Below are 13,305 nucleotides of genomic sequence, written 5' to 3'. Positions count from 1 at the left end.
AACCTTTCGATTCTTGTTTTTTTTTTACTGTAAATTTTTGCCAGATGTGGACAGTGGCCACCCCTCGTTACGTCACATATAATCTACCATCGCCACCAATAATCATCGATGCGACATGCACCCTTAATTTTTCTTTTGGTAGGGGCACACTATGATAGTAGTAGTAGTACTAGTAGCGGTTTCAGCGTTTATTAGGCCGTAGGCCTGTCGCCGATTCTTAACATCGCAGAAAATTCACAGTATTTTGCGGTCTCGAACGCGCAACTCACTGCTCCAATTTTGCTGTGCTCAACCGCCCGGCCTCCTTGCCGATTCTGACAAGAAACTGGCGCACAGAGCTGGGATCGAACCCGCGCCTCTCTGCGCCAATAATGGTACCCTGAACTGTAACCACTGGGCCACCCTGCTGGCGATGTTCCAACCATTGCGACGACAAAAAGAGTGGTTTCAATGAAAATTCGTGTTGTTCTCTTTTATATTTGAGTATTTCAGCTTTCCCCATGCAATGCACAATCCTCCTGATTCCAACCTTCTCAGAAAACCTTATAGGTCATAATCACTTATCCATAATTTTAGGCCTGTCTCTAGCGCCTCTTCACGGACAGACGGACGAGAAAATGCGCTCTCTGTCACTCACTGCAATGAGTACTGATCTAAATTTTTCTTAATTGGAATCACAAGTCTTATGACAAGGTAGGCATGTATGTTTGTACTATTGTTAGGGATTGCAATAGGATTCGTGAAATTTGTCATTTAGTTTTGATTCGCCACCGATATGACTTTGCCAATAAATGTTTTCTTATTTATCTTCATTGCGTGATCCACCACTGAGGTTAGTGGTTGCATTATTTTTGGTGATATTTGAGTATAATGTGCCTGAAAATTCAGTGGTGCTTCTGAAATTACCGTGAATTCACAGTTATATGTGTTTGCGTTATTTAATCATGTGTGTAGTGTTCGGTTCCATATTCAGCGTTTAGCTCATTATTACTTGTCCTAAATTAGAGTTTGTTTTTACATTTCATATAGGCCGCGCAGCCTGAATCCGAATCTCCAATCCGAATGTTGAACATTGGGAAAAGCTCGGTTTATTTCGATTTTGATTTCTTGTATTTATCGTTTATTTATTATAGTTAGAAAAACTCGGTTTATTTCTATTTAGATTTCTTGTATTTATCGTTTATTTATTATAGTTTTCATTATTATATTTATTCAGCATTTATTTGCTTCTATACCCACGACACTATATCAAAAAATAGATGGGAAGATTCTTTCTACAATTTGCAGGGCGCTGACGCTAGAAACCGAACAACAGATAGAGTATTGTGCGATAAACTTTTGCAAATGTTGTGTTCTGAATTTGCCTCAATTTCAAAACAAATGTTTTTGTTGACAAGATTTCAATGCAAAAAGAAAAACTATAATCAACACTATTCAAGCTATTACTGATATGGCGTCATATTAAATTGTAGCAAAACAACGTTGCTTCATTTTACATTATCAGCCAATTACCGTTGCCATTCCGCCGTATAGTGGATGTATGTTGTTTCAATTAACATAGGCTCTACTTAATATTTGAGGCTCTGCTTTAACGGTTCAAACCAAAAAAGCCTGCAGCGGCTACTTCTACATATTTCCAGAAAACATTGCATGGCGGCATCGGAATATTATTTTTACAGTTGTAGTAAACTAGTTTATGCTTTGATGGCAGCTTCTAGAGATGCATAAAATTGTTTCAGTTTTTACGAACCAGAATTTATTATGAGTTTTTAAAGATCGAATTGGTAAATCTTGCACGTCGCAATGATCAGAATTAGCGTCAGTCAGTAAAAAATCAAAATCAATGTGGAATAAAGTACGAGCACAGCGTCAAGAACTATTTAAGTGTAGCATAATACACTACTATAATTGATTGTATTACTAAATCAAACTTGGTGTGAGATAGAGTTACTTGCTTAATGGAAGAGACCAACAGAGGCGCCATATTGAACATGGCTATATGCAAATAATTTTCAGTCTCTTCGTACAATTCCAGAGTTATAAGTTTGATACGGTGTTGTATTAATAACGTTACGACAGAAAGAACAACCGTGGTTGGAAGAGGCCTAAAAAGGTGTCTCTAATATGAACCGGTGGGCGTTTTCTAACATGTGTAATCATTTTTGAGTAGCTGGTAGATGCGCAATTCAAGAATGAAGCCAGAAAACATGTGGATTTGTGTTTAATTGTTACTAGTTACAAACTGTTTTTCTGCAAAAGTATTAAACGTTGTATTGGTGCAATTTTTAGTGAAAGTTTAGAGAAGTCTATCACATACATTAAAATTAACTAAACACTTCCCAAGCCAATCCGTTCAAATTTTGTGAGGCATTTGCCTTCGTCAATTACACAAATAATAATTTTTTGTATAAAATAAACGTACATGACAAATGTAATTGCGACCAAATTCAAGACTGTGCAGTTATGATCAGCCTTGAAGTAATGTCTTATTGATTGTTTTCCTGCTTCTTCATTAGCTTACTACATTCAAGTGCAAAGATTGATTCAAAATTTCTCTTTATCTTATCGAACCATCGGCAAAAATTTGTCAAACAGGTTTTTTTATTGATTTAAACGATCCTCGTCAAGTGTGAAATTTAAAATTTATTAATAGTTCGCAGTTTTGATAATTTCTAATAATAATGCGATGAAGTCAGGCAAAAGATTAAGTCACGTCTTGCCTGTCTCAAATTCTACGCCCGCAGCTGATACGGTGGAATTGCTGCGCCGTCGCTGAGGATCAGGAGGTATAGAATACTTTCCTTGTCCATAATTTTGCTGAAGGAAAACGTTGCAAAAACTCGCATCAAAAGGTTTCTCCGCATTGATATTAGGTATTCACGAATTCATCGCGCTTCCGAGTTCTTATAAAAGGTAAGACCGCTGAGCAACCAACACACTGCGATTTCACCGCTGCTTGAGGTAAGCTACAAGACTTTCGGTCTAGTGAGAATTTAGCCGACGATCAGTAAAGTCTGAAGCTTAATGATAATTAATAATTTGTCTAATAATTAGACTGGTACGTGAATTGTAATTGTAAGTAAATATATTTCCGTAATATCTTAATGGAAGCAAAGAGACTAAGTAATTGAAGAATAACATGCTGAATCATGAAATTCTATATGTATCTAAGTGGTTTGGTAATCAAAATTTCTTGCAAATTTGAATTCCTGAAAATACATGAAAGGAAGAATCATTTCCGAGCGACATTTAATGTACCTGTATGAATGCAAATGATGATGGAATATTATTCAGTTCTTTTTTAACGATAGTTCAGCGGTGATATCGAGCAACGGTCTGATGTATGAATGAAATAGGGAAAAATTTATTCACATAAAAAATCAACAACCTTTAACAAAATTCGCATATTTTTGCGTATTGTTTACAATATTGAGACATCGTTCAATCGACAGGACATTCGACATGCATTCAGTCATGAAGTGTCTGTGCGTGGCCCTGCTGCTCGCCTTTGCTTCATCAGTTAAGGCACAAGGTAAAGCAATCGACTTTAAAATAAATGCTTAGTCTGTGCTTAGTCTATTTTGCAGGTAACCGCTAACGAAATCAAGTCGCTCGTTTCCCAATTGTAATAAGTGCTCGAGAGTTTATATTTTCCTCATTTGTAACCGAAAAAAATAATTGTATTAAAAAATTTCACTTTTATTTTTTTCTATATCAGAATTTGTTGATTTTTTTCATCTATGATATAGTTAAAAACATCTCAAAACTACCTGTTCTGCCCTTGTCGTTAGGTTGATTTATATAAAGATGGTGAAACTCAACATGCATTTGCACAATTAAAATAGAAGAATCATTTTACACTCTTTTGCAATGCCTGATCACGAAAAGTTCTTACTGGTTTATATGGAAATAAAATCCGTTTATCATGCTTATTCAAACTTGACGACACCTACAATTATTTTAGCGTGGGCTCTGGCAGCTAACATTTAGCTACTCACTTATCTACGAAGCAATAGAAAATTTATTCATTTTTTACAATACTAAAGTTATAGAATGAGAATTTATGTTTTCACTCCCATAGTTATTACAAAGCTGCTGTTATATATGAGCAAATTTATTGCGGTCCTTAAACAAAACCTGTTAGTAGTCGTGCAAATTTGACCCTTCCTGTATCTTCTACCGGACACCAGCAGATCGTGCCGATGAAGATCTGCGCCTCATCGCTGCCAGAGTCACGCAGACGGCCATCATTTTAAGCACTACAACAACGGTAGTTCCATCGACTTGCGCGTTGACAGTCAATGCTGCGATTTGTGGGGGCGGTCGAAGAAGAAGATCCGTCAAAGGACTCAGCGTCCATGATGCAAGGTATGTCAAGATAATCTCAGAGGAAATTACAGTCGAGCAATAATTGAGGTCGATTATAATATCTTACCTGCGCAATATAGATGATCCCAGAAACTTTTTTTAATTTACGAAACCTTACTTCTGATACCTTCTTTTCATCATGAAATGGATGGCTGATACTTGAGCGATCTAGATGAGTATATCAAAATGTATACTCTTACAAAAAAATTATACCGTGATAATGAAATAAAATTTTCCCAAATTTTGAGCATTTGAAATTTTAATTTTAATTTTCAGCTCTAAAAGTGATTCGACTCTCGACGGGTCCATCTCCGACGTCGTTGAGAATGAAAGCAACGTCGACGGCGGTGACGCTAAGCTGCAAGTGACGTTGTGGACCCAGGTCTCCTCCACCTTCATCGTCACTGCCACATCCACCAACGCTGCCACCAAATTCTCAGTGTCATTCCAGTGTTCCCTTCCTGGTGTCCAGTTTCCGGCGAAATGTACATAGTCCCCCAAATTTTCCGTCCGTGGAATTGCAATATTTTCATTTATTTCACTTATTATTTTATTTTGGCTACAAGTGACCACGACCTGAAATTTTTTCTTGATTAAAATGATATATTCACTTTTACTGAAGATTTTTGCCAATAATAATCAATTTGAAATGTTCACCCATTAATTGTATGTAAATTTTTATGTCTTTGGGATTATTGGTGACCCACAAGCAGCAACAGACGCATACTTTACGTCCAACCTTCTTTCCAGTAGATAATGTTCAACTTTTGGTGCCCTGACCGGAAATACTGGCTTTTGAGCGCGGCTCTGACGATCTGCTTAGCGAGGCATTATTTCCCTCTCTACTCTAAGCAGACGTTCATCTGCCCTGCTCTCCAATGATTGTTATGCTTATTTATTGTTGTTGAATTACTTGCTAAGATATGTTTATTGAACAAGCGATCATTTCTGTACAGTGTGTAACTTAAGGCCTTCGTCAGTACAATTTTTCCTACAAACGTCTTTCAATAACCTTGCCTGTTCATTAAGTTTTACATAATTTTAATTTTTAGGTAAAGTCACTAAACGATTTTGCACTTCATGAATAAGTTTTCTGCTCAAACTAGTACCAAAATCTCTGAATGATGCTAGAAAATTACCGAGAATATATTCGTTAGTTTTTTAATTAATTGAACGTCTGGACACGAAAATACGACAAATAAAATACAGCTTAGAAATCAGTATAAATGCAAACATTTTCTAATATTCAAGATGCTTAAAAAACACAAATTCAGTGGTGGTCTGCAAAATTATTTAGGGCTAGGCGATCACGTCATATAAACTTTTAGATAATTCTGTTTAAGCACAGTTAAAAAATAAGCTCCAGACTTTTACCAATGGACAAGAGAAACACGAACAAATATTGAAAGTCGATACTGTTCGACATTTTAATTGGAGTTGGGAGATTGGCGAACGACAGCCGGATGCATTATTGGAATGGGAATTACATTGAGAAAATCAATTAGTATATGTGCTCATAAACTACTGCTTTAGCACACGCGATGATGCATTTATATAAAAAATATAACTCAGAACTCACTGCAGTGAGTGAATGAGAGGGCATTTTCTCGTCGACGAAAACGTGAAGTCACAGACGGACAGACAGACGGGCAGACGAATATGGCGAGCACAATAGCGCCTTTTTTCATAAATGAGAAAATGCACTAAAAATAGTGTTAAATTCAATTTAAATCAATCACCGGGCCTTTCTACTGTTTGCTCTCAATGTGTCTTTACCCTCCATCTTATCAATAAAAAGATGCGTGCACAGGTAATGCAGGTGCTTCACTCAAGAAGCCTTTTATACAAATGGAAATTTTATTTTATTTAATAAAATAAACACGCAAAGTAAACGCGCTACTGAGTGACCGAAATAATGTCAGTAAATATAGTTGAACTTGACGCCAACCTATATTTGCATCATCGACGGATGAAAATAAAGTTGAAAATATTCGCCAGAAAAATTCATTGCCACTGAAACTTTTCACAAGCTCCAAAGTTTCTAGATTGAATGAAATAACGTTAGCCTTGAATATGTGGTAGGCAGTTGAAATTCTGGTTTTTACAACACTTCTCTTTAACTTCACTTCTTGTTGTTTGTTTCAAATCAAAGTTTAATAAACTTCTACTTATCCTATCGATCTGAATTTTGCACACTTGTGTAAAATTGGAGACAATGCATGAATCAAATGACAAAATAAATGATTTTAAAAATTTAAAAAAGAAAATTTTTTCAACATTATTTCTTGTTTGTTTGTCTGCTACAAATCTTGTAATCGAAATTTAATACTATTCTACTTATCCTAGCGATCTGAAATTTTGCACACTTGTGTAAAGTTGGAGACAATGCATGAATCAAATGTAAAAATAAATGATTTCAAAAATTAAATTTTTTTTTTCAAAATTAAAAAAATTGATAAAATAATTTTGTCAGCTACAAATCTTATAACTGATATTTTAAACACTTTTACCTGTCTAATTGATCTGAAATTTTGCACACTTGTGTGAAGTCAGAGGCAAGGCATAAATCAATTAACAGAATAAATAATTTTGAAAAAAATATATATTAAAAAAATTTTATATATTAAAAAATAGAAAAATTAATTTTTTAATATTCGAAAATTAAATGAGAAATTCATTGTACATCTGTAAGGTTGGAGACACTGGATTCTTTGGAAGTGTTGTCTTTAAAAAGTAATTTTTAAACGTATATTATTTCAAATTAAATTTGGAAGAGTAAACGCTCTTTCTGCATAATTTAGAGACATTTTTGTTGCGGCGCCAGGTTTACGATCATTTATTTATATTGTTTAACGGCCAATTTTATATCGAAGAAGATCGTTGCAAAGTGAATTAACTCATTACCAACCGTGAACAACGTAATAAAAATAAGGCGTTAGGCTTTCTGTTCAAAAATATTTATAAATACTTTTTTTAAGAATTGGGAGAATTTTTCCTGTACGTAGGTAAAAGTTAAAAGTTGGATGAAACGAATCAAACATCTAACACATAGTTTGATGAAACAAACGAAATTTTGGTTAGCACAGATCAGCACAAATATTCTTTTTCATAGTGTTTTTCCGTCGTTTATGAAAAACTGAAATGCTTACTTCGTATCATTTTGTTTGCCTCGTTAGGGTTTTTTAGCGACGCATTCAGAGTACTTGTTTAAAAATTAAGCTGGCAATTGGATAAGAAATCGTTAACAATGCGTACCATTGTTTGTATATAAAATCACCTCAGCTGATGCTCATACAAGATCTTAGGCTAAAAAAAACTAGAAAAATTCCATGCATCTGATACGTTTTGTTCCTGCTAGCTTTCTGGCAATTTTATCATGAATATATGGTATTATTATACCTATTATTACTAATAATATACCTATTGTACGGTTATAATTTATGATTGCGGTTGGTGAATTCGCGTTAGGCTACGCTACGCTGAAGGGCCTTTATTGTATGTTAGATTGATTGCTCAGTGAAGTGCATTTAGTTTTTAGTGTGTGCTCTAGCCCCTACAAAATTATTGCATGTGGCAGTTAGATCATTTTTGTCTCTGTTGGTGCATTAGGTGTACCTGTGATCTTTAGTGGCGCATTCAGACAGATCTGTGTAGTGAATATTTTTTTGTGTTCTGGTGAGTCTTCTATTGCGTAGCCCTGTTTGCAGATCAGAAGTAGGGTGTAGATTTCATGTTCACAACGTGGTGGTGTAATTTTAGTGCGATACACTGAAAAAAGCGTTTGTGAGTATTCGTTAAGCTATTGCTGTGTTTAATGGTATGATATTCGTGACGTGTGAGTGGTGTTTGATTCAGACAAAGTTTTTTTATGCGTGCTAGTGCTTGTAGTAATGTGTTTTCATATTTGGTATCAGTGACAGTGCTGCTCCCGACGTCTTCGTCCAGTTGTCTAACAAAAACAATATGTTTCGTCCTGTAAGTTATATACGTTTTATCAGGAAGTACTGTATACTTATTTTATTTTAATTGGTGTTTCAGTAGTTTTCTCGGACGTCAGCTTCTCTATTTCCGTGGCGTCATCAGACACGTTTGGGCAGTCACGGTCAGGGATTGTATGGCCCATTCGAATGCAGTGAATTCTCGAGTAATTTAAAGTCGTGCGAACATTTTTGCGTTGGTCAGTCGAGAGCTAATGGCATTTTTCAATTTTTATTCTATTGGTAGGGATCGCAAGTGGTTATGAAGTTTATGATTTGGTTTAGTGTAAAAGTGACAGCGATCGAGTGACGGGATGAAAACGATGATATATGAGGTTCTGTAAAGGATAAATGCTCTTTTATATGCTTGTTTATCTCTCAAATCAAGGACGAGCTCGACGGGTTAAAGGCAATGGAACAAAAACACGTTAGTTATACATAGATGGTGCAATTCAGGCGTATAATATATTGGTAGGAATAGAAATATAGAACGAATGGCTTCACTAGTTGACCATCATAGCAAGGAGATGATACATTTAACTGAACGAATATAAACTATCTTCATATGTTACTGGCGAACTGATCTAATCAAAATTTACTCTGTCAATATCCCAAAGATGCTCGAAGGGTTGTAAACTACTATCCCAACTTGGAAAAAATTGAAAATTAGTTACCATATTCCTACAATCATTGATGTCGATTTCATTCTTAGCATATTTACGATTGACATTTAGTTCACAATATATCGAGGAGTTCTTCTCAGTTTAAGAATAATGGCTAAAACCAAAAAAGTTGCATAAAACATTTTACTAGATAGAAGTCCTAGATAAATAAAACAGAACGTTTCGGGCTATGCCCATCATCAGCTAGTAAAATACATCTGGAAATACATGGAAATCAATTTTAGTAAATAAATTTAGAAAATGATAAGGAAAGAAAGGAAAACTATTGACCTAGAATCGAAAGAGGAAAAGAGCTGGATTGGTTATTCAATTTAGGTTTAAGTTTATGGATGTAAAGAGACTCTAAAATTCGTAAATCGGTTTGGCTGCTAGCGTTACAAAGAATTTTAAATTGATTGATGGACACGGGAGGAGCAAGTGGGCACTGTTCTGTATGAAGTCTGACTGATGAATGAGGCGGCTGAGAAAGTGGACGCCCAGTAGGGAAACTTCTTCCAGCATGTTCGGCAACTCTGGTGAAAAGTGCTCGTGCGGTCATACCGACGTACATTGTGCACAACTGAAAGAATACACCAGAGAAGACCTAGATGCTAAAGGAAGTCTATCTTTGTAATTGAAAAAAGAACCTATTGTAAATTTATTTACCAAAATAATATTGAACTCTATACCGATGAAATATTCCGAGAGAAGCCTTTGGATATCAATTTTCATACGTTCGGATTGGTGGCCGAAATAAGGAAAGGACAGGTAAATTTTTCTGAGGGACGGGCCAAATGTGATGGATGGTTGGTCGTACCTTTTAGATAAAATATTTGAAATGAGTTTGTCAATAAGAAAGGATGAATAGCCGTTGTTGAGAAAAAACTCTTTGAGAAATACAAATTCGTCATGTAAAAACACATAGCTTGAACAAACTTTAAAAGCTCGGGACAACAATGTCTTCACAGAATTTATTTTAAACCTAGAGGTACAGAAACTGTAAAAACTGAGTCCTAAACCAGAAAATGAACTCTTTCTAAAAACAGAACATTTAAAACTATTGCCATCTCTATGAAACAAACAGTCTAAAAATGATAATTTGTTTTCTACTTCAGGTTCCATGGTAAACTTGATATTCGTATGTTTACTATTCAGATAATTTAGAAATAAAGATACGTGAGATTGGCATCGAAAGAGTAAAAAAGTGTCATCTATATACCTTTTGTAAAAAACAGGTTTAAAGCTAATAGGGCAGTCATTTAACCATATTGTTTCGTGGAGGCACATAAAAATATTTGCAAAAGTTGGCCCTAATGGTAGACCCATGCCAAGACCCTCACACTGTTGATAAAATTTCCCATTGAACATGAAAAAAGAATTCAAAACCGATAGTTCAAGCAGGTTTTTAAAAAGTGTCTTTGAAAGTCCAATTTTTATATTTATATCCAGCAACATTTATATCCAGCTACCGTCCTCTTAATTGTTACTCAAATTCATGTATAGAAATTCGAGTGGAAAAAGTCTTAGGACAAAAAATGAAAAATCGCAAAATTTAGTATGCAGTTTTATTTTTATTAGTGACTCCTTAACACAAGGTATATACCGAAAATTTGAATATGATGATTATTCTACTGACGGATCTGGAAGTGTGGCTCTACAGATTAGCGTGGGAAATAGTGTGATAATAAAATTAAGCATGCGTGCATTGTAACAAAAAAAAGAAAGGGTTGTCATCTAGATTCGCAGCAGATCACTCGTTATTTTCTATGCGTGTTATGTCATAGCAAATTCTAGAATTTCCAGAGAATTAATATTGCACATCATATAGCATGCAATTTAAGAAGTTATTATATACCAATGTAGTACGGTTCCCCAACAAATCACGACAGGACTATGCGAGTAATTTTTTTTTGCCTATAATTGTTTAACACGCAGGAGGGAAATTTCCTCCAACGATGCTGCAGAAGAAAGATACAGAGAAAGTACTGAGGAGGTTAGTAGTTGTAACGGCGATAGTGTAGGTGGACGTGAACGACTGCCATAAAGTTAATGCCAGCTTTGGGTCTCGCGATCCTTCGTTATCATCGGTGTCCGCAATTGCGTGATTGTCCGCGAACGAGCCGACGATGTCAAGATCGGACCTGTAAGGGATCTTGTCGGACCTGTAGGGGATCAGATTTACTATTCAAACAGGTTCACCGACCATTGAATATTTCAAATCACATACTACGTAAGTTTATGTCCTACCATATCAGAATGCATGACATATGCTTAATATATCTGTAATTGATTGTCCCGCATCACATTAATTAACACAAATTGTCATTTAATTCTCAATGTGGATAAAAGGGAAATAAAATCATAGTAAACTTCAGTCTTTTGAGAACGCTCCAGCACATTATAACCCGACATAAAAGACTTTCCAGTCTAGCGATCTATTAATTCCAAACTAAAAATATGATAACATTTTAACTGTATATAAATATCTCGATTGGAAAAGTCTTATCACAGTTATTTCGACGAAAGCTTACCGCTCTTTGGGAAGGTCGAGGGCTTTCCTGAAGCGTCTTCTTTTCCTGCAAGCTTGCGTGTTCAGACTCAGGTGACAGGTGTAGGGCACCGTAGTCGTGGTGCTGACGAACGACAACTGTGTTAAGGTTCTTATAGCCGCGAAGAGACGCGCGTCATCGCTGCGATCTCCATCTAAGGGGAAGAGTTCTCCAGCAAGCAAATGACGTTGAAACAAAGTTTATTTCAGCGTTGATTCAACGTCAGATGTCTGGTACTCTAATATGATTGATATCTGGACACAAACTTGAATGAGTCATTTTGCTCATAGAATGAGTTATTAATGTCTGTATATTTGTTCTGCTATTTTTAACAACGTGAAACTGTACAAAAATTATGTCTTCAATCGCAGCCTAATCCAGAAGTATGCCGTGTTCGGGGAGCGTTGCATATGCCGTCAATGACATACATGCCGCCACAACATTTGTGTCGCCAATTATTAAGTTGGAAAGAGACTCGAGCAATAATAGCATGTATATAGATTATTCACCTTCAGCCGAGCATGTGAACAACAGCGCCAGGAGGCAAACAGCAATCGCTGCATAATTTCCTTTTTTAGTTTCCATCTTCACATCGAGAGCACAAAAAATCAGCAGGTATGATTTTTATGAGTGGGGAAAATTACTGCCTCTTAATACAAATAATATATAGACTTAATTTTAAAATTTCGTGTAGAGTTCGTGACCTATGCCTGACTTCAATTCTTCCATTACTCCAGAATTTCAAAACTACCGCCGCAAGCAATTAAAACTGAATTCTGAAGCTTTTCGTTTAGTTGGTTGAACGACCTTAGTAGATGTTTGTAGGTATTTATCTTAGTTCGCTTTTCCTTATGAAGATTAATGAATGTTTTTCTAAGTATTGAGTAAATGAGGTATAATTTGATTTAATATCTATCAATTGTAACCGTAAAACACTTTAATTCAATAACAAGTTATTGAATGATGAATTTATATCAAAATTGTAATTACTATTACGTATTTCCAATGCATTTCTGTGCTATTATGGAAAACATGTGAGCGGAATGTGTGATGTCTTATATTTTTGCTAAACATTAAATTTATTTTGCAATAGATAGAAAATGTAATTATCGGACAGGGAACTTAGTACTTAAAGTCAATGTTTCTACACATGTAGATCAGTAAAACTAAACATCGTGAACATTAAAAATGTAATCCTTCAAGCTCCTGATACGCTCTATTGTCACAAGCTTCCCAGAGCAAATGTGAACTGCGGTTCAGTGTATCAACATTTAAAGCTTTACCTTATCACGCTGTATAAAATTGTCGCGGTTTCCTGGTTTATTTAATTACAGGCCTTCCGATCAATTCTTCCTGTAGGGGTAGCGTCCCTGATGCTGATGTCAATATACGGCAGTCTACTTTAGGTCTTTGTCGGGCTCCACGGTGTATGTTTACGCACCGCCTGCTCCTTTTGCAGGAAAAATTGAACTGACGCTGCTTGTCATAATTTGCATTTACTTTATCCTATGGTCAATATTGCAGTTAATCGAAATCATCTCATGAATGATTACAAATTATTCTTTCAATATTTTTCAGTAATTGCATGCTGATCAGCAATGTATTATACTTTAGATATGGAAGTCCTTTATTATAATTTAGTTCATAATACATCACGCAGCAAGTGAATATTTGCCTCCTAGTAAAATCACTAAAAATATCTTTTACCGTTGTACATCTAGGAATTTACGCACACTTATAGGAGGGGTG

General features: G+C 35.5%; 2 protein-coding genes across 2 annotated transcripts; one reads left to right on the top strand and one right to left on the bottom strand.

Annotated features, from left to right (window-relative positions):
• Nucleotides 1-2,900: 2,900 nt before the first annotated feature.
• On the top strand, nt 2,901-4,938 carry LOC108664854. The gene is made up of 4 exons (XM_018151547.2): nt 2,901-2,961; nt 3,453-3,532; nt 4,194-4,368; nt 4,645-4,938. The coding sequence occupies exons 2-4, from the start codon at nt 3,463-3,465 to the stop codon at nt 4,859-4,861; spliced, it is 462 nt and encodes a 153-aa protein (XP_018007036.1). The 5' UTR covers nt 2,901-2,961; nt 3,453-3,462; the 3' UTR covers nt 4,862-4,938.
• Nucleotides 4,939-9,951: 5,013 nt separating this feature from the next.
• On the bottom strand, nt 9,952-12,374 carry LOC108664856. Its single transcript, XM_018151548.2, has 3 exons — nt 12,066-12,374; nt 11,539-11,710; nt 9,952-11,169 (listed from the first exon to the last, which is right to left on the bottom strand). Exons 1-3 carry the CDS (start codon nt 12,139-12,141, stop codon nt 10,932-10,934), a joined length of 486 nt encoding a protein of 161 aa, XP_018007037.1. The 5' UTR covers nt 12,142-12,374; the 3' UTR covers nt 9,952-10,931.
• Between the last annotated feature and the right edge of the window lie 931 nt (nt 12,375-13,305).

This window comes from Hyalella azteca, unplaced genomic scaffold (assembly GCF_000764305.2).
Source record: "Hyalella azteca isolate HAZT.00-mixed unplaced genomic scaffold, Hazt_2.0.2 contig17497, whole genome shotgun sequence".
NCBI lineage: Eukaryota > Metazoa > Arthropoda > Malacostraca > Amphipoda > Hyalellidae > Hyalella > Hyalella azteca.
This window is presented reverse-complemented; position numbering and strand designations above follow the sequence as displayed.